At 26.9% G+C, this 22,181-nt stretch overlaps 7 protein-coding genes across 7 annotated transcripts; 5 read left to right on the forward strand and 2 right to left on the reverse strand.

Moving 5' to 3' along the window:
• Positions 1 to 140: 140 nt before the first annotated feature.
• LOAG_04948 (hypothetical protein) lies at positions 141 to 777 on the forward strand (the record flags this gene model as incomplete). The annotated part of the gene is made up of 2 exons (XM_003140485.1): positions 141 to 289; positions 537 to 777. The coding sequence occupies 2 exons, from the start codon at positions 141 to 143 to the stop codon at positions 775 to 777; spliced, it is 390 nt and encodes a 129-aa protein (XP_003140533.1).
• A 2,455-nt stretch (positions 778 to 3,232) lies between these two features.
• On the forward strand, positions 3,233 to 3,847 carry LOAG_17393 (hypothetical protein; the record flags this gene model as incomplete). Its single annotated transcript, XM_020450055.1, has 2 exons — positions 3,233 to 3,346; positions 3,713 to 3,847. The coding sequence occupies 2 exons, from the start codon at positions 3,233 to 3,235 to the stop codon at positions 3,845 to 3,847; spliced, it is 249 nt and encodes an 82-aa protein (XP_020306321.1).
• A 502-nt stretch (positions 3,848 to 4,349) lies between these two features.
• On the forward strand, positions 4,350 to 4,893 carry LOAG_17394 (hypothetical protein; the record flags this gene model as incomplete). Its single annotated transcript, XM_020450056.1, has 2 exons — positions 4,350 to 4,491; positions 4,769 to 4,893. 2 exons carry the CDS (start codon positions 4,350 to 4,352, stop codon positions 4,891 to 4,893), a joined length of 267 nt encoding a protein of 88 aa, XP_020306322.1.
• Positions 4,894 to 5,122: 229 nt separating this feature from the next.
• LOAG_17395 (hypothetical protein) lies at positions 5,123 to 6,985 on the forward strand (the record flags this gene model as incomplete). Its single annotated transcript, XM_020450057.1, has 5 exons — positions 5,123 to 5,248; positions 5,403 to 5,517; positions 5,617 to 5,798; positions 6,245 to 6,457; positions 6,851 to 6,985. The coding sequence occupies 5 exons, from the start codon at positions 5,123 to 5,125 to the stop codon at positions 6,983 to 6,985; spliced, it is 771 nt and encodes a 256-aa protein (XP_020306323.1).
• A 4,770-nt stretch (positions 6,986 to 11,755) lies between these two features.
• Positions 11,756 to 12,720, reverse strand: LOAG_04950 (hypothetical protein; the record flags this gene model as incomplete). Its single annotated transcript, XM_003140487.1, has 3 exons — positions 11,756 to 11,808; positions 11,952 to 12,041; positions 12,537 to 12,720. 3 exons carry the CDS (start codon positions 12,718 to 12,720, stop codon positions 11,756 to 11,758), a joined length of 327 nt encoding a protein of 108 aa, XP_003140535.1.
• Positions 12,721 to 14,056: 1,336 nt separating this feature from the next.
• On the reverse strand, positions 14,057 to 19,222 carry LOAG_04951 (hypothetical protein; the record flags this gene model as incomplete). The annotated part of the gene is made up of 12 exons (XM_003140488.1): positions 14,057 to 14,279; positions 14,404 to 14,546; positions 14,673 to 14,814; positions 15,335 to 15,513; positions 15,830 to 16,035; positions 16,141 to 16,261; positions 16,339 to 16,432; positions 16,929 to 17,016; positions 17,423 to 17,534; positions 17,971 to 18,075; positions 18,306 to 18,416; positions 18,836 to 19,222. The coding sequence occupies 12 exons, from the start codon at positions 19,220 to 19,222 to the stop codon at positions 14,057 to 14,059; spliced, it is 1,911 nt and encodes a 636-aa protein (XP_003140536.1).
• A 1,204-nt stretch (positions 19,223 to 20,426) lies between these two features.
• On the forward strand, positions 20,427 to 21,985 carry LOAG_04952 (hypothetical protein; the record flags this gene model as incomplete). Its single annotated transcript, XM_003140489.1, has 5 exons — positions 20,427 to 20,482; positions 20,975 to 21,056; positions 21,315 to 21,327; positions 21,604 to 21,729; positions 21,937 to 21,985. Coding segments are annotated over 5 exons (324 nt in total), but the record flags the coding sequence as incomplete, so codon positions are not given.
• Between the last annotated feature and the right edge of the window lie 196 nt (positions 21,986 to 22,181).

Consider the following 22,181-nt stretch of genomic DNA (forward strand, 5'->3'; position numbering starts at 1 on the left):
GAAGGAAAAATAGATAGAAGAAAAATGAAATAGATAATGCTTTAATTTTTTTTTTATTCGATAATAAAATTAAAATATCATTTATCTTATCAGGAGATACGGCATCAATTCGTATAGAACGTTTAATATGCATGGAAGATATGATTGCTATCATTGCACGTATCTTTGAAACGGATGTTGATGATAGTTCACATTGGGAACAAAATATTTCAACAAATTTACATTATGCATGCGATTTGCATACTGCTGCACCAAGTAAATGTCCAATGGTTGTTGGAAAATCTGCATGGTATGATAAATACATAAAAATAACATTAACAATTATTTTAACGTTTATAAAATATGATTGAAGTATTTGCATGCATAAATTTTGCACTACGTAATCTTTTATTGTTCAAATTAAATCACATACATGCATATTTTATTATTTGAATGAAATTATCAATATTATCAATATTATCAAAATTATCAATATTGATAGGTTAATGTGTACTTTATTATAAACATGTGTACTTTATTATAAACAATAATTTTAGTCAACACTTTCTTGACATACTTCAAAATTTGGCGAATCATAATTATCAATCACGTGAGGAATGTATGTTTAAAATTGATAACACGAAACATTACATAAATCCAATTACACATTCAGTACGATATAATCGTATCAATCCATTTCAAGTGATATCATATCATGATCATTCAAATGATGATTATAGTAATAACAACGATGAACCATTCAGCTTGATTCGATTACATACTCGTTCGTTCACATAATCTTGTAATATATCTAAAAAATATTTATTGATTTATTTCTTTTCTATTCTAGTATGTATTCATAAAATAATAGTAAAGGTAAAAATATAAATATTCTTATTATTGATAATTAATTAAAATATATCGATATTTTTTAGCAAATAAAACGCAATATGTAACGAAATGGTTAAATTCATTAGATGTAAATATCCCAATGTTAGAGAATGATAACATTGAACAAAATGATTTTCAAACAAATTATTCAGGTATATTCATTTTCTAGTTATTTCTATTAATATATCATTGAGATATCAGTAAATAATTGCTGAAAAAGATGGAAAATTATCAATTTTAACAAATAAAAAATACTTTTATACTTTAATATATACATAATATAAATATATAATATAAATACTTTAATATATACTTTCAATTTCAATTTACTACCAAAACTTCATTATTATCATTTCAGCATTTACAGAAAATTTTCAAAATGAGCTTTTCAATGATACGCGACAATTCTGTTGATATCATTCATGCTAATTCACATGATCAACCTGTGATATTTGTAGTGTCACATCTCTTAACTTTTTCGCTATCTTTTTATCTATTGCTTCATTTTTTCACTTAATTTTTCATTTCATTTATCACAAAACGGAACTTATTTCTCTCAGTACTTATGATTGTAAATAAATTTTTATAGCAATAAAAGATGACAATTGTGATCATAATTGACCTATGAACTATCTTCCTTTTAACGTTTTTTTTTTTCTAGTATCAGAATGTGAAAATTGATTGAAATTAAATCTATGATTAAATAATTCCGGAATTATTACTGAAAGGATTAAAATCAGATTGTAAGCATTAGAATGGAAATAATTTTGATCAATAATAGCAAGATATTGTTCGGATAATATTTGGACCACCCACGAAGCTTTAGAAAGGTTACGCAGTAAGTGAAAGCAGAACTGATGGTTTATTACTCTAGAACGGATGAAAACATGTTGATAGGAGGAAAGAGAAACCTTCAATGGATATCGAAATTGAAATTTCGAAAATGGTGACATGGAATAATTTCCAAGAAAGGTCAATTTTATTAATTTTTTTCCTCCTTTTCCTCATTTAAATTTCAATCATAAATTTTATTGAAATTTTAGAATTTCCTAATTTTTTCTTTTTTTTTTATATTTGTTAAAAGTAAATATGATGGATGAATATTTTGTTTTTTTTTTGTAAGAATTATTGGATGGTAATATTAAGGTAGCTCGTTTAGGATAGCTGATTGCTAGAACTGTCTGAGTGATTATTCATTTATGCAAATTTTACTACATCATTGTTTAATCCAATCTGCTAACAAACGTTTATTGTTACATGACAGTAATAAGGTAGGATGTATATTGGTAAATTTTGAATCAATATTTGTTTTTTTTAAAATTTTATACAATTTATGTTGAAATATATTTATTTCAGTTGGATGCGCTATTGTGGTACGGTTCATTTCCAGTATTACTAGTAAATTTCAATAAAAATTTGTAATAATTTAGTTCATTTTAAATAAAATACTTTTCTTTTTTTAAATTTTAAAATAATTTTTATCGGAAATGTATTTTGTATATTCCTCTCGAATTATTCCAATTCCTTCCAATGTTATTGCCCTAAGGATTTACACATTCATCGATACAACTACAACAATTTTTCCATTTTTAATTTCCTTCTCTTTCTCTCTCTCTCTCTCTCCCTCTCTTCAATTCCTTCATTTATGTTTACAAATCTTACTAATTAATGCATTTAAATGTTTTGAAAAATTTAATTTATATCAAATTTGGAATTGCTAAAACTTCGAATTTGCTATAATTTGCTTTTATTCTCTTTCTAACTCTTAAATAGTATTATAGGTTCAAATTTATTAATTAAATTTAGAAGAGTTTTTTCAAAAATATCCCCTTCTCTTCTCCTCCACTCTCCAGAAACTCTATCCGAAAATAATTCACTCTATTGTGGTGACGTCATAGTCCTTAATTTGCATAAATCTTCTCGCAGTCATGCTATCATTTAGAAGTTTACGGTAGTGAATTGGTTTACGATTTCCTTCTGAAGTCGAGTCGAGCACACTTAGCAGCATTTCGAAATTTTTATCATCTATTTAACGGATACGTCTATCAGTTTGCAAAATCTCTTCACAGTATTTTTTTTTTTTACTTACTATATTAATTAATTAATTCATAGTTTTATTATGAGATTCCATAAAATCATGGTGCATCGTGCAAATGCAAGTGCATGAAGTAATAGAAGATGTAAATTATTGTTTAACTTTTATAAGTGAACAAACTTTATCTTTTAACAATTTTATCATCTATCAAACATCATCACTTCAAACTGCTAATGTTTTTCTGTAATTTAAAAAAAAAAATTAGAACAAATATCATAAAGCTAATATTAAAGTTACAGATAAATCGTTTGAATACTGATAAGGATGATGGCATTGGATGGAGATATACGAAAACGGATGACAATGATGAATAATCGCATAAATCGGCCATCAATACCAAGCAGTCCTTCACATCCACCTTGTCAACGACCAACCTATCCAGTAAGCTTTAATTTTGTTTTTCTAGGCCTATGAAAATGATTTTATCAATCAAAGGATGAGATTGTATTCAAATCATTTCCCTTTTTTAATCTGCAATATTAGATACTTTTTCGGATATCACAATGTTTCTCTTCCTTGTCTTCATAATAATTACTTGATATGGTAAAATAGATGTTTTTAGTGAAAGAATGAAATGGAATTCGTATGTTAACCATTTACTTTAGCAAAAGCAAAATTGTTTCAATCAATTTTTCTGAAATGTTGTAAAAATTTTAATTTAATTTTTAAAATTGTTACAATTAATTTTAACGAATGACTTACTGAATCGTTGTAAATGATGTAAAATGTGCTTTGCTACTTTTTAAGGTATCATCATTCGTGCTTAATCCACATATACCATCAGATACGCGCTCACCAAAATCACTATCAGATGGAAGTATAACTAATTCATCTAGTTCATGTACCAGCTCTTTGCAACAGCATTTTTATGGGTATCAATAAATTTTACAAAATGCTGATCATTTTTGAAACCTTTTTAAAAATTCATTGATTATGACACATTTGACAATGCTTTTCATATTAGCAGAAGCTTAGGTCTCATCATTTTACAGTGATATAAAATATAATAAAGTTCAGATTCATATCTTAACCTATGAATTTGCTTTATGGTACAAATCCTAAATCAAACTTTCTCATAAAAGTGATTATGCACTATTTCATCTTTGTTTTAGGAAAAGGAAAAAAAATCAATCTGTTTTATACCATAATAATATATTTACATTTTATTTAGTAATCCGGTATTAAAATTTGGTAATAAAACCGAAAATGCTAACGGTAATGATTGTGCAATACTCATGCCACGTGATCAACTTTGTCAACCGTTTTCTTCATGGTCCCCTGCATCCTTAATTAATAACAATGGTAATTCATTTGAAATATATATATATCATCAATTTTTAGAGATGAAAATATCTATTATGAATCTTTTTCTGTTATAGCAAAAATGGAAACGGGTGATCGTCGAAATTTATCACGTAATCCAGGTGTTCCATCTACTCCGGAAGCTTATTTCATTATGGACGAATCACTTGAAATTTTTGCTCGCAAAGTTTTCGTTGGTGGACTTCCAATTGATGTTACGGAAGGTAATGAGGATTTTTTTTTCTTTGAATTTAAAATCCATGATATTCAAATGAAACTTTTAAAAAAAAACTCAAAAATTTGCATTTTTTACCACAATCATTGTTATCATATGATCACAAATAAAAGATAAAACTAGAATATGCTATCATTAAGCTAGAATTGAACAATTTTTTGATGATAATTATTCTGGAAGATATCAGTTATCATTAGCAGATATTATTAATAACACGTTTACCAATGTCACATTGCTATTGCTAATGAATGGTAGATCCTTTGCAGATGAAATAACATCAACATTTTCACAATTTGGTCCGGTACTTGTTGATTGGCCACGTCGTCCTGATACTGGTGTTAAAGAACGATCCACAGGTATTGTTGATTTGTTGCTTTTTGTTATCAGGTAATTTTCTGAACATTTGAATATGTTACTTTTGATTACAAAAATATAAATTTCATTCATCTGATTAAACTTCCATTTTTTGTGCTCAAAAGTTTTACTCTTTACAATGAATACAAAATAAAATATTAATTCATTTGTTTTGAAATGCAAATAATAACACAAAAATAACATTAAATTATAAAACATCCCTATTAAGCGTCATTTTTTTTCTTTTTTTTTTTTAGTCACGTTATATGACTGGCTATGTTTTCTTGGTGTTTGAAGATGAGCGTTCAGTGCAACTGTTAGTGAGTAAATGTCATAAAGAGGATGACAAATATTACTTGTTTGTTTCTAGTCCAACGATGCGTGATAAACCGGTGAAATTTTTTCTGTTAATATAATTAATTATATGAATATATTTAAAATTAAATTCGACTACATCTTTTAGTATCCTAAATTTTTAAAAAAACTTTTAGTATCCTAAATTTAACGTACATTACTTCTGATACAAAAAATAATCACAATTGTAAGGTACAAGTACGACCATGGCGTTTGGATGATATGGAATTTATGCTTCGAGAGGATATGCCATTAAATCCACGACGAACTATTTTCATTGGCGGTGTACCTCGACCAACGAAAGCTCGTAATGTTCTAATATATATATATATATATATTGGGATGCGAAATATTTAAAAGTATTACAGGAAATAAATTTATTCTACTGATGAAAAATGTATTTCAGAAGAATTGGCACGTGTTCTAGATCATCTTTATGGATCAGTTTGTTATGTTGGAATTGATATTGATCCAGAATTGAAATATCCAAAAGGAGCAGCACGAGTTACATTCACCACTGAACAATCTTTTATTGCAGCTATAAGCGGACGCTTTGTGCATATCCCTCATGCTGATATGAGTAAACGGGTAATTAATTAATTTAATTAATTAATTTATACCTTTTCCAACTACCGGAATAATACATCTATCTTCCTGGCATAATGTCACTTTCTTGTAATTTTTTAATTAATTAAATGATTTCAAATTATTAATACTTGGTGTAGTATTAAAAATAATGTTTCAAAAGTATCTATTTAATGCTAGGAAATATGTATCAGAATTATGAAATAGGATATAACTCAACAATTGAATCAATAATCAAACTGTATAGTATACCTAATCTTGTATTTCAAATTCTGTTTTAATTAAGTGTAACACAACTAATTGATACTTTAAAATGAAAACATTTAATATCAAATATTAGTTTTGTATTAGTTTCTTCTTTTTCTCGAGTTATATCTTTGTAGGAAAAGAAGAAATGCGAAAAGTTAAATGATTTTAGGATTGATATAATTTTTTTTTTTTCTTTTCAGGTCGAAATAAAGCCCTATGTAATTGATGAACAGATGTGCGATGAATGTGAAGGTGTACAATGCGCTGGTCGTTACGCTCCGTATTTCTGTGGTGATGTGACATGTTTGCAATATTACTGTGAGTATTGCTGGGACTGTTATCATTACGGTGAATATTCTAATGAGCGAAAAATTTCGCATAAGCCATTGGTTCGTATTGGTGATCAGACTAAGGTGAGTCAGTCTTTCGTTATCATCAAATAAAAGATAACAGTTAAATGATTACAGTAATGGATTTAAATGATTCAGATTTATCGTAATGTTATCTGGTAATTTTGTTCTAGCAATGATAAATTTGAGGGAATAGATGGATGAATAGTGGTTATCAAATGGAATAAATAATGTCAATTGTGAAATCTTGAAAAGTTTTTTTTTTGTCCAATGAGCTAATTGGATTATTGCTGGAAATTGTGATAATCAATTAAGAAAAGATATCAGTAATATAGTATAGTAATAGAAAAAATACTAATTAAGAAAAAATATTAGTAATATCTATATTCTTTCAAAATCGTTAACAGCATTTTAAAAGTTTGATTAAAATAGACTATTAAATTTAAACAATTTCAGCTCTTGGCTCATCCACCACATCATAATCATTTATCAAATAACAAAGTATTATCAACCACAACTCCAGTTGTAGATTGTTGCCGTCATATTGATACTACAACATGCTTTACCGTACGATGTTCACAGCATTATTGATTAACTGCGTAGTAGTAAAAGACATTTTCATTGTATTCATAAAATTTTGAGATTTTTTTTTTTTTTTTTAAATGACAATAGATTTAATTAGTCCAAGTTATTATCAAACTTGTAAGATATTTATTTTATTTTATTTTTCTATGGAATTTATTTGTATTTAACTTTTTATCAAATTTTTAATTGTATTATTTATATTAGAAATTCTTAAAATTTTGATGATAATAATAATAGTCATAACAATTCTAGTCCTAACAAATATTTGTTGCTAAATTTCTTTTCCAATTAACTCATCTATCCGATATCAATCTCATCTATTTTATTGTATTTCAGAAAATATTTTCTTGAAATTTTTAAAATTTATTTTATATGCTTGCAAAGATTTTTCCATCATCATACTTGCTGTCATTTTGCACAAACAATTATTGGCATATTACTCAGCAATTTTAGATTAAAATTAAAATTTGCCCAAAAAATTTCCTTTTGTTTTTTGTTTTTTGTTTTTTTGTTTTTTGTAACTTTTAATAATATACGTCACAACTATAAGGTCAGTTCGTCACAACTATAAGGTCAGTTTTGATTGACCTTCTGAAGAAGATAATTTATGAGTGTTACAAGTGTTACATTACTTTGTAAATGTTAAATATGCACAAATTACTTGACAATGTTAGACAAAAGGTGGACAAAATATTAATTGTAGCATTTTATTCGAATCTGATATCATAATTTAAAAAGAAGTAGTGAAAGGGAAAAAAAAAGTTCAAAGGTAAATTACAGTGGTCAGTTAGCTTGACTAAGTTATGCTAGGCTAAACTTAATTTAATAACATAACGTATAATAACAGGAAAGTAGTATAACATTGATACGATTAAGTGGCTTCATATCACCTGTAGCAAGAATTTGATAATAATTAAGAAATTAATTTTTTTTTTTAACCAAAGGTTTTATCAGAAAATAAACTGTTGTTATCATATTAAGGAGCAAAATTTGCTGATATTATTAAGTGATATATTTATGCAACAAATACTAAGTTTAAATTACTAAATTTAGAAAGAAAATTTTAAAAAAATTTTAAATTTAAATTACTTTCCTTTTTTTTTTTGTATTGCAAAGTTTGTTTCATTCACAAAATAATGCTATCACATTGTAATACGTGGCTTTGAATATATGATAGCACTGTTTTACTTGTCATTTTTTTAATGTTTGCATAAGTAATAATTTTACTTGCAGCATTGTACTCAAACTGATTTCTGTCTTCGTATGATAAGCATTTTGCTTCGTTTGTTTTATCATTCAAAACATTTTACCTTTTTCCTATCTTCTCTATTTTCCGGATATATCTCCTTGTTTTTATTTTCCGGATATATTCCCATTTCCTTTTTTTTTTACTGATTTCATCCATTCTTTTCATCTTATTGTTACTAATTTTTACTCGTTAATTTTTTCCTTTTTTTTTGATGTTTTAAATGATTGTAATAATTTTCGTAAATGTTTTTTTTTCTTTTCCACTCCTACTTATAATTTTTATGAATTTCTCTCCTTCTATTTGTTAATATCTGATATTACAAAATGTCAGAGTGTATGTCGCATGTCGCATACATTTTACAGATCTGTCCAATGTTATTTACAAAAGGATGAGTTTCCTTTTGTTTCTAGCAGTAAACGAATGATGAAAATAAGATCGATTACTGCTTTCGGGAAATTGCTAAAAAAATGATTGTCACATATCCGATCTAATTCGAAATTAGCAATTTGTATTAAATATGTTTTCTTTTTTTTTTGAATGAACAAATATTTCGTTTTATTTCTTCCATTTTCTGTCTTATATCTTGAGATTAATAAAAGCTAAAATGCAGTGCAAAAGAAAATTTGAATTGTATGATTATATGAAAGAATAAGATGATAGTAAGATTAAAGAAAAGCCTCTCATAGAACATTTTTTACAGATTGAAATATTTTTTGGATATTAAGTTGAACATAACTAGTATGTTATCATGACATTATTGATAAGATGTGGAGATGAGAATTAGAATGTGATAAGAAAGTTGATTGATTGATATATTCTTCTCAATAGGAAAATATTATCATATATTGAGACTAGAAACTAAACATATTTTCTTTGCAAATATTACTCATGCAAGGACTATTTTTGTTCATTTTGAATCAAATAATTTAATAAATATTAGAAAGAGAAAGTTTACTTGGAATATTCAAATTGATTCATAGAAGCATAGATTCATCGAATTCAAGAACATCAAGAATCTACGATTCTATAAAGAATCAAGAGAAGAGAGAAAAATCATAAGTAGGAAGAAGGAATAATTTATAAATAATCCCAATTAGAAGAAAGAAATAATTAGAAAAAAAGCAAAATATTTCAATGTAACAATGAAATTCTCAGAAACTATGGGATTCTTATGAATTTTTTTTGATTAGAATGAAGAAAATCAAGGCTTTCTGAAGTGCATGATTCCGGTGAATCATTGAATCCTTTATCTTATTGTTCATGATTCCGGTGAATCATTGAATCCTTTATCTTATTGTTGATCTTGTTTCTGCTTTTTAATTATTCGTAAAAAACTGGATCAGCAATGTAAATTATTTCGTTGATCAACCTCTTCTCATATTCCGAAAGCAAATCGATTTATAAAATTGTACTTAATTATAGAATATAACTTAAAAAATTATAATTAATGAATATAGGTAGATCTACATAGCCAAAAAATACTGTACTAATAAAGATCAGATAAAGTGAAGGTTTCTAAAATTTTCTCCCTTATTAAAAGAGAAAAGATTAACTCGAATTTAATCGAGAAACGATTACTCGAAATTAATCGATTAAACACCAAAAATAATTCATCCATCATTACTTCTAACCATACATCAATAATGCCATCATACCATCTTAATTAGCACATTTCAACTTGAGGAAAAAGATGGATTTTTATTTTGCCTTTCAGCGATGATATGCAAATTTCATAAATTTCAAATTCACATACTTATCTACAGGATGTGCAAGTCATACCATTGAAATTTTTTTATCACCTCATCATTTTCATCATTTAAAATTTCTGCCAGAATTTATACTTAGAATCAGAATCACGTAAATTTATTGTCACGTAAATTATTTATTGTCACGTATGCTGCAATCACGTATATAATTTGTCTTTCTAGCGTGATGGCAAACGAATAGCACTTTAAAATTGGAAAATTAGCAGTATTCTCTTTCAACAGTTTTCAAACCTTAATTAATAATCAGTTATTAGTCTAACAATTATTCTAACTTTAAATTATCAGTTATCATATGTGATAATGAGTTTTCAATCAGTGCTACAATTTGTGTGCTTATAAAGCATTGCCTGCTTCCATTTGCTAGTGCAAATTGATGCCAGATTTATCAAAAAATTCTGATTAATTTGGCAAATCCCCAAAAGATTTCGTATAAGCAAAGGTAAGTCTCAAAAAAAAAAAATCTTCGAAGAGAGACAGAAACATGCCTGTTATTGAAATACATAAATTAAAATGAAGCTATGAAGTCATGCATCATAGCGCAGTAGAGTTTATATAAAAAGAAAATTGAATGGATAAGCTAATCGATAAGCCAGGTCATAGGTCATCTTTTAAATTAAACATCCGGCGAGTAAACGCATGTCTTTTAAATGTAATAACTTTGAAGCAGACATTTTTTGTCGACAATGCATCGCTGAACTATGGCGACTTGATTCTTGTGTCACATCCTCCTATAATTTAGCTCTCTAACAGAAAAGCGATAAATTTGTAATTCCTAAATTTTCCCAGTCTAAATGAGTTGACATTTTTGATTAAATGATAACCATTATCTTTTTATTTTTGGACTTTTTTTGTTTAATTTTAATTTTTAAAATTCAATTAAAAATTGTACAATTCCTTCATCGGTGATAATGTGTTTGATAACAGAATGTTGTGATATAGGCATTCGTCGAACCAACAGAAATCGTTGAATGCATTTAAGAAGGACGACAAATAGGAATAAAATGATGCAAACGATAATTGTAGCAAGAAAAACAGAGAAACTAGCCAAACCAACACGTACTATTCGAATCCATTTTCCTGGTAAAGGTTTCTGAAATAAATTTGTATTTTAATTAAATATTTATTAGATACAAATTGATATAATATTATTTATATCATAAAAAGTAGTAACCATTGTTGTCGATGTGTAATTTTGATATAAAATCATGGAACTATTCCAGTCCTAAAATGAAATAAAATTCAGGTTTATAGATATTGTTAAATTTAGGTCAAAGAAATAAGCTGATCATAGGGCTATCTTTTCTTTTTTAGTTTTTTTTTTTACATTTCAACTAAATATTTATTAAACATAGATGAATGTATTATCATTTATGCCGTAAAAAGTAGCTACCATTGTCGTAAATGTATAGTTTGGATATAAAGCTATGGAATTATTCCAGTCCTGAAATAAAATTTAGGCTCATAGATATTGATATTGATAGATTTGAATTTGAGAAATGAAGTTATTTTTTCAATTAAATAGATTGCAAATTAAATGATATAAAAATAATCGAATATTTGAATTCGAAAATGAAATTAATGAACTACTAAGAATGCAAAAGTTTATTTCAGTAGAGATGATCGTAATCATTTCTATGATTTTTCCACTTGATTATCGTATTCATTTGTGAATTCTATCTTCGTAATTGACACAAAACTTTATTTTCCACTCTCTGTGTTAATGCATATATTAGGCTCCCACATTTAATTGCAATTAATTAATTAATTGGATAGCAATAAACTCACAAAATATTCCGTTGTGTTATTCAATTCAACTGAAACTATATTTTAAGTTTTTTTTTTTCCATTTTAGAATAAAAGATGTTATCAAGCAAAGGGAAATATATAAATCTGCTATCAACTCTTGGAATTTAAACTAGAGAGTTAAAGTTAAAATGAGTATGACAGATTAAAATACCTGATAGCTCAATGGAATTCATACATGCTATTGTTATGTTATAAATGTCATCCGTTGTATCGTTACTGAAACAAGCGGCATTCTTTGGAACTGCAACATCTTCTTATGGTTGACAAATCATTAATTACTTGTATAGTGAAATAAGTAATGGACGAAAAGGTAATGTTGAAAGTCCTAAATTTAAAAACTGGAACTCCTAAATTTAAAAAAAAATTAAAAATTGCGGTATGCATTATCAAATTAAATGGATAGCAACAGTTGATATTTATTTTTAGAAATAATATAATTAATGAGGAAATGGTTATAGCATAACAATGACACATAATATTTCCTACTTTACATTCAGATGATAATTTAGTATCTTAAATTTAGTACCTTAAAGTTTAGTATTTCAGATTCAATAATTCATATTTGGATTATATCAAAATTTCATAATACACTCTATTATATGATACATTTCATTCAAAGCCTTATTTTATATTAAATTAAAGTTACTAATTAATTTAAGTAAAGTGCAATAATTAATTTTTTAATGAAAATCTATGGAAATACTACCATATTCTACTTCATTTCCGTAAAACTCACCGAATGGTTCTTCAAAAATATAAAAAAATTGTGTTATGCTATTATTCATATCATCCGGTACACTTTGTATCTCTTTCCAATTTCCGTTTTGTATTTCCTGAATACATTTTTCCATTTGATTATCATCAATATCCAATACTAATGACATATTACTATTGTAATTGATAAATGTACAAAAAATCATCGATTCATCCTGAAATAATCATACTCTTATCAAATTATCAACTTGATAACTAATATAATTATCAAATCTGAAATATTCCAATATGTAATCCAACCTGAAATGCATTATTTTTGAAGTTTGATTTTACTTATTTTACTGCGCATAATTTTCATTTTACTTTTTTGTTTTACTCTTTTTTTTTTTTACTATGTAAAGATTAGAAATACATACATAAAAAGTTTGTAATTATTGTTTATTAATGAAAATTAGGAGAGGAAAATGTCACGAATGAATGATTAAGCTAATAATTGTAGTAGCATCAATTTGCTAACATTGCTATTATCACTTGCAGTTATCAATATTGAATTTGCATGCATAATAGATTGCAAAAGCATGCAGAACGAAGCAACAACCATCCAACGCATAAGGATCATAATATAATGTTGTGAAGGAAAATGCTAAAAATTTACATCACATGCTGTAAATGCAAGAAGAAAAGTAATGATTAGCATGATCTTGCAATGATGGCGCATTTATTTATGCTCTATTAATTTCAAATTATGTATTCAATACATTTTCTGTTCAAAAATTCTACAACTAACTATGTTATTCGTTAAATTCTTATAACAAATAAGTGGAAATATAGGTTAATTTAACCTTTAACCCGTAGTAATACTAAATTCTCGACAAAATCGAGTACATTACAGTAAAGTAGTAAAGGTTAAGTAAGAGAATGATACCATGAACAATAAGCATATTAAAATTATTCTTAAAATTCTACCATTTCAATGTTGAATTTTTTGACTTATGTTACAGTAAACCAATCATTAATGTGACCTCTTTGTGCTTTATTACTGTAAAATTCGTGAGAAACATAATTATAATGTTTGATAATTAGTATATAATTAGTAGAGATTGAATTATATTTATTATTGTTTTCATTGAGATGAAAGATAGGACGATGAACGATTAAATTATGAATTTTAAGCAACGTTGAATACAAATTTACAATGTATTTTGCATAATATTACAAGCAATTTGTTTGTTTTTTTTTTTTTTAGCTAATACAATTAATTTGATAATTATAAGAATTCTTAAGATGTAACATATTGATAATATAAAGTCATTTAGCTAAAAAAAATATTCATCGTATGATTTTGTCTGTATTTCATCGAAATTTTTCGATTTTTTTTTTTTGATCGCAATTGGAAAAGATTCGTCGCAAAAATTTTTTTTCTTCCCATGAAAATTATTTTTTTTTTTATCGCAATTGGAAGAAATTTGTCGCAAATATTATATGTATAGATGATATATATACTTTTTTTTTTTCCAAATTTGTCTACATTCATTTCATTTATCATGCAGTAGTACATTTTGGACGAACAAATGCCTCGATAATATCATGATTTTCAATTCGAGTAAGATAAAGTGCTGAACGTCGCATGCTCATTGTTGGTAATTCGATCCAGTTATTTGAACGAAAATCGTATGCTTCTGTTTCACCTATGGTACCAACCATACCACCATAACCACCAGCAACCACTACTTGATTATTTAATACTTCTATACCAAAATTTGAACTGAAAATGGATGAAATTTTAATTTTATTATCAAATTTTATAATTTAATAATAAAATTAAATTTTATAATTTTCATCGTATGTATTTACTGAATTAAATCTTAAATGTGAATTAAATTTTAAACCGTGGTCGATTCATTGATCGTAAACGATGCCATTTCCCTTCTCTTGTATCAATAAATTCACATGTTTGTAAACGAGTGGTACCATCAAAACCACCACATATAAATACAACACCTTCTAAGGTAGCTGCACCAACACCAGAGCGCTAAAATATCCATCATTAATTATTGCAACTTTTTCGATATTTCCATAATCTGATCTGTAAAGTAATCGATAAGTTTGCAACATGTAAAAATTTTGGCGCAAATTCTGGCGCTAATGGATAACTAACACGACTTGTCATGTTATTGCTCATAATAAACCATCGATCACGTTGTGGTTCGTAGTATTCAACGCTAGAGTGACAATTCATTCCATCGAAACCACCGATTGCATATGCTACATTTTTCATTATCACGCAATGACCATCACTTCTATAAAATTTAATTTAAAAAAAAAAAAAACTTCATGAACTTCTTACTTTACTCACTTAATTTGTTTACTTGACTTCATTTTACTTTACCGTAATCATAGTTGTTACTGTCCTTATAAAGTATGAAAAATTTATAACTGTAAATAAAAAGCATAGTAGGATAAACATTTTTTGATCATATAGTATTGAAAAAGTGGGTTAATTGTTTAAAAAAAAGAAAAAACGAAAAAATTGAAGAACTTACTTTACTTACTTTTTTAATTAACTTATTTACTTTACTTTACTGTGCTTAATCTTACTTACCTTACTTTATCTACCATACTCTACTTATTTTACTCTACTTACTTTATTCATTTCACTTCACTAACTTTATTTATTTTTCGTACTTTACTTACTTTTCATTTTCCTTACTACTTAATGTCATTTTCATTGACATGAACATCTCATTGGATTGCAGTTAACTCTGATAATATGTAATTATTTAATTTTCAGTTTTTTTTTTTGAAAAAATTTAAGTTAACCTTCTAACGCTCATTTCGGCAATTCGATGCCATTGATTCTTTGGTATATGCAAAATTTCCGCAGATTTCAAGCGATCATTGTTGTTATAGCCACCGATTGCTATAATTCGTTCCGGATCTAACAAACCACATCCAACATAGCATCGTTGATCATACATTGGTGCTACCTCTATACATTCCTGTAAATTAATTAGCTTTAATTTGAATGCTTAAAGCAAGTTTTCAAAATTTTAATTCACTAATACTTGGCTTTTTTCCGTTTAAGTAAAAGATTTTAAATAAAAATATAGTTTTAAATGAATTTTAGATTCTTTTTGAATAAAATATAAATTTACCAATTAATTATTTGTTAACTAAATTTGAAATTTGATTTCATTCATCCATTTTTGATTAACTTGAACTAAATTAAATTAGGAAAAAATGAATTTACAAATAATTTATTGAATTTTAATGAAATAAAATAACTTGAATAAATAAATTAAAATATAAATTTACTTGATTATTTAAATTAAATCTTCTCGTTGATCGATAATATTCAGCACCATTGAAACCACCAATTGTAAATAAATATTCACCAGTATTAATTACAGCATGATAAGCACGTGGTAATTCAAAAAGTTTGACCTCTGAACGTACCCATTTTTGGGCACGACAATCAAGTGTTTCCACTAGCATCGTTGGGCCTACATTTGACCAACCACCTAGAAATTGTTAAATTTATGACCTTTTTAAATTATTTTTAAAAATTTTAAAAAATTTTTAGGAAACTAAAAAAAAAGAAGTCATACGTTATAAAAGTTATTTACCACTTGCAAGTAAAACTGAATTTGGCAAACGTGGCTCATTTTCGCTGAAGCCAATAGTATCATTCCGCCCACGGAGTTCCTCATGTAATCGTACCGCACCACCACCATCATAATCATTAGCCTTAAATTGTTTCAGTCTATCCAAACTTAATTGATTTTTGTCAACTTCTATCACATTTATTACAGAAATTTGCCTACCGTAATCCATTTTCGGACCATTGCTGTTTCTTCATTTTTGTTAATGTTTAAATGTTTGTCATATAATAGCTTGATGATTTCTACTTCAGAAAGCCTAGAATTAAAATTGAATTTCAGAAATTAAACTCTTTTCGTGTAATTCGTTGGATGATTAAGAAGTGAAGTTTAAAGTTTAATTATTGCAGCTATAAGAAAAGTCTCAAATATTGCTAATAGCAGTAATTGTTCATCCTTAAAGACTATCGTAATTTAAAATTAAAATGTGTTTTTAAAGATTTAATTTTCTAGACTGTTCATCAAATTAAAAAAAACTTATGGTAAACACTATAATCTAGTAAAGTTTTTTTTTTGTACCCAAATTATGGGTTATATTACCTGTAACAACAGGTAAAACATTCAACAATATAGCAATAAACAGAAAAGATACTGATATAAATCAGATTAGATCTTCTTTTTTTCAAAGAACATTTTGAGGGAATCTGATTTTTTTGCTTAAAGACAACAGTTAGTTTCATTGAAATTAAAAAAAAAACAATTGAAAAAATTTTCAATTTGAAAAAAAAAGTAACAAATTTAATTTTGAAACTAACATAAGAAAAGTGTTATTTGCTAGTAAACGATCAAATTCACGGACGATTATTTTCCATAATTTCTGTGCTAATGGTACATGGCGATTTTCTGAAAAATACTATTAAAATCTTTCAAAACATGAAATACAGTAATTCTAGTCATTCTTGTCCAATTCCATTTATTACAGTTTTTGTAAAATTCATGCAAAATGAAATTCGATGAATGGTCTACCTACCGTCCATTTTTCTAAATTCTCCCGTTACCTTCAAAATCTTAGAATTCAGCCTACCGTCTCCATTCTTCTAAATTCTCTCATCACCTTCAGAATCTTAGAATTCAGCCTACCGTCTCCATTCTTCTAAATTCTCCCATTACCTTCAGAATTTTAGAATTCAGCCTACCGTCCATTCTTCTGAATTCTCTCACCACCTTCAGAATCTTATAACTTCCAAATAATATCTGTTGCATGTCAAAAATTTATTTTAAAATTAGAAGGATTCTTAATTTAAAATACCTGCTTTATGATATGCTAGCACTAACGAATCAGCATTTACTTTGGACACAATCACATCGGATATAAGCGCTAGCAATGGATCAATTAGCAAATACGACGCTATGTCTAATATCTATTAAAAATTGAAATTAATGATACAAAGTAAAATACCTAAGCTATATGATGAAATCATTATAATTCATTCCTTTCAGTTGCACTTGTGTAATTAATTATGCTTTGAAATTAGATTACTTTATAAATCATTAAGTACGAATGTATCACATTTAGAAGGTAGTAAATAATCATTTCCATGGAAAATGAAAAAACTTTTTATTATAAAGGTGGGTCGAAAAAATACGGTAACGCGTAAATAATTCAATATCACCATGCGCTCTTACATGCTATATACGTATTTCACGTATGCTGATAATTGCTTTCAAATGATATACGCGTATTTCACGTATGCTGATAATTGTTTTCAAGTGATATACGCGTATTTCACGTATGCTAATAGTTACTTTACAAGTGAACGTTTGTAAATGTTCTTCAAATAATAGAAATAATTATACCTCAAATGCTTTTCGCAAACTCATCCATTGTAAATTTGGTACTTTCCACTTACTTTCATTCATCAGTTGATTGAGTACCACACAGCAATGTAGGAATTCTTCACTCTATAAGTGTCTATTTGATTATCATTAATGTTTACTTCAGATAATTAAACTTAAACTTAAACAAATAAACTTTATGCTTTTAAATATTGCTAATATTTACATACAATATGATAAAAGGCGCAAATTTCCATTAGCACTTTTTCAATAATAATTTGAACATTGGTATTATGGGCTCTTTAACTATTAAAATTATATAAACGAGATGTGACATGAAATGAGATGTGACAAACTTTGGTTCTGTCAAAATTTAATAATTTAGATTTTGTTTCCGAGAAACCACCATAAAATGCAGCTCGAAAATATGGCGAAATTTGTGCGAATTCCTTGCGATCTATTGTAATCTACAATCATGGATTAAATTTAATTTATGAAAAGTTTGAAAAGTTCGAATTACGGCTCTAATCATTGTTTTGATATTTTTGAATTGATCGTTAAATTTTCAATTCTCTTGATTATTCAGCTAATGTAAAGTTAGTGAAAGGACAACGGCGACAAAAGATGTGATTTTTATCTTCTCATATTTAGAGTAATCATTAGCTATAACTAATTTTCTTACAAAATGTAAAAAAATTTTTCTAAAAATTTTTTCTTAAATTTTTTTTTCTTTTTATAGCAATAATTTTATTATATTAAACCTAATTTTATATCAAATCAAGCGGGAAAAAAAATGAATTTTTTGTTAATTTAAATTTATATTATAAATGAAGGATTGAATTCCAGTGTAGGAATTGAAATAATATTTAAATCATTAAAATTATACCGCAGTATTTCTGTTAAGAATGACAATTGCGCTGCTATATGGTTGTTGTTGTTGTTGTTGTTGAAATTTGCCTTGTTTTATAAGTGAATTTTTTTCATCAACTGTTATTGGAGAAGTATTGAAGTGTTGTTGTGCTATAGATTTTGCTGGAGAATCGATAGCAGTTGAGGTTGATAATGATGATGATATCAGAGCAAGTGAATCATAATCATTGGCATCTGTTGAATGAGTTGATACAGGTGTTCGTGATACAACCTCACTTGTTGTGGATGATTTCGATGATAATGTAACAGTTGATGCTTCTTTATGGCAATTTTTATTAATTCTATTTCTCCGTGATATTTCCACGACGAATTGTTCCTTTGAGCTACTTTGTGCTTCACTCATATACGCTCTTTCATATGAAACAAATTTGTTTTAAGCAAAAATAACAACAATGAATATTTCAAAGAAATTTTAGCAAAAAAAAAAAAAACATTCTAATGAAATGTAAGAAAAAATGTTGAATAATTAAAAAAAAAAAATAGAAAGAAAATTCAATTTTTCGCCTCATTCATTTTCCGCCATTTGTGCGCATTTGGACATTTATTAATTACTCTTAAAGATACCTCAAAAAATTTGTTAAATGGATTGCTTAATTTAGTAAATTTCATTACTTTACTGTATTTAAGAAAGAAATATATTTACAATGTTGGCTTATTCTTAAAAATAACTATTAGTTAAAATACTAATAACTATTTATAAATTAGTATGGCCTAAGCATAATTCGCATTACGCATTGTAGTAATAGTAATAAGTCGAAATTAAGGAATATTTTTTTCATTTCTAAATGTAATAATTAAATCATAGTTGACCTTTGATTGTTGAAAATTTAATTAAGATTTAATGAAGAATGACAATGTCTTTGCTCTCTCTTCTCTTATATTATTTAAAATTTCGCTCAAATTAACATTTTCATATTGATAATTTAAAAATGCTATTAACAAATAAATCAATAAATAAACCCATACATTGAGCACTGAATATAATCTTATTTGGACGTCTTCTTTGGTCACTTTTTGTGCTGCCCAAAATAATATATGCATAAAAAAAAAAAAGTAATGACGAAGAGCTGAAGGTCAAATGAGTGATAATTTTTGCTACAATTAACGCGGTTTTAGCCCGACCGTCCGCGGGCGGTGTAAGGATGTGTAAATGGCTTTTCGATATTTCCACAAAACTATTTATGTTTTTCGTTCAAAAAAAAAAAATTACTGTTACGAAAAATTTCCTTATTTTTTTTTCTGGTCAAACATGAAGTTTTCCATAATTGAATTGAATTTACATATCTTTCCTGGTGGAAAATATTAGAAAAAATCCGGAATTAGAATCTTTTGCAAGATAAATTTTCACGGTCACTCCGTCGTACCTGACTTTTTATTGATGGCTACCTTTACATCACTATCTCTTATTCCGATCTTCCTGATCCTGATCCTTGGTTGAATTTACATATCTTTCCTGGTGGAAAATATAGCAAAAAATCCGGAATCAGAATCTTTTACAAGATAAATTTTTGCGTCACTCCGTCGTCCTAACTTTTAACTTTTTACTGATGGCTAGCTTTACATCATTATCTTTTACTCCGATCTTTCTGATCCTGATTCTTCGGTTAGAATTTCGATTCCAGGCTATTTGCATTTCTGATTTCTGCTTGCTATTGATTAGAATGCAAAATGCAAATTTTTTGTAAACATTTAAACTATACATTAGGTAACGAAGTTTGCTTTTTCGGTTTATTATCTGTTCAATGATCAGATAGAACGGTGTAACCCTTTTCTGAGCTTAAAAAAAAAAAAAAGCGATAAGTCCTGTTTATCTTACTTTAATCCAATCTGAAATCATTTTTTAAAATTTGAATTTCTTAATTAAAATAATTTTTGATGATAAATTTGTGTTTCCATGGAATTCAGTATTAGCTACTTTTTTTTCTTGAAGTCATCTTACTGATAGTCATTTGTACGCTGATGTCATGAAAGTTAAAATATTTACCAATTTTATTTGCTTGCAATAAGACATTTTCATCAATCATACATTGCTCATTAATTCTGCTTATCTTTTAATTATCATATTCTGCTTATCTTTTAATTAACACATTTTCAGAATCACAAATTATAGAATGACCCATTCTGTTAGCTTAGGTAAAGCGAAAAAAGAGGGAAGTAAGCGTGAATCTGAGGATGAAGTTTGTTTTAAAATCTTTTATCACTTGATTGAAATCATCAATCGATCTTTTGCATAACTTTTAATCAAACTTAACACAATCAGTCATATTTCGAATTTCTATGTTAACTTACGAAAAACTTGTATATTTTGTGATTTTTGATATGAAAATTACTCATATCTGTATGTATTTTGTAAATGGATTAAATTAATAATACAAATTCATTTACAAAATGGCAACCAACATTTGATAAAGAATATATCAGTAAAACTATTATAGCTTATCAAATGGAGTAAGTTTCCTCATTTTCTTATCACCTAATAAATAGAATTGGCTATACAATATTCTCACAGTTATCACTCTGGTATGATATGCTCTAGAGATATATCAAATAGCGGCTAGTAATATTTCAGCAACTGATTATCATATCATTTCATTGTACTAGCATGATAATGCTATAATTTGAATTGTTTCGTCATATCCGACCAATATTAGTTTTTTTTTTTTTTGGTCTAAATGTGATTTATGGAATTTTATATTACAAAGTATTACAGTTTGCCTTATTTAGATAATGAAGGTAAAACTGTCACGTGGACTGATGTCACAGTAAAAGTACCACTTGCTAAGAAATCATTACTGCAATGTCTTAAGATCGCTCGAGAACCAAGAAAGACGAAAACAATCCTTAGTAAAGGTTAATTAACAAATTTTTTTAGATCTAGAAATTACAATTATTCTTAAAAAATTTGACTGGAATTATGCAAATCTTTCCCTGTGGACTAATTTTTTAGTTCTATGAAGGTTCTCTATCTTTAATTTTATATCCTTTTTTTTTCTAAAAGGAATATATCAAGTAGTTCAAATTTCTGTTCAACAAATTGATTCAGAGTTCTTTTTACAGTTTCCGGTTATGCAATGCCCGGTACCACACTTGCAATTATGGGGAGCAGGTACATTTTTTCCCGATTTCGAAAACCCACTTGAGGAAGTTCGAGTGATAGTAATAGCAATAGTAATAGTAATAGTAATAGTAATAGTAATAACGATAATAATAGTAATAGTAATAGTAATAGTAATAGTAATAGTAATAGTAATAGTAATAGTAATAGTAATAGTAATAGTAATAGTAATAGTAATAGTAATAAT

This window comes from Loa loa, assembly GCF_000183805.2.
Source record: "Loa loa unplaced genomic scaffold supercont3.69, whole genome shotgun sequence".
Taxonomy (NCBI): Eukaryota; Metazoa; Nematoda; class Chromadorea; order Rhabditida; family Onchocercidae; genus Loa; species Loa loa.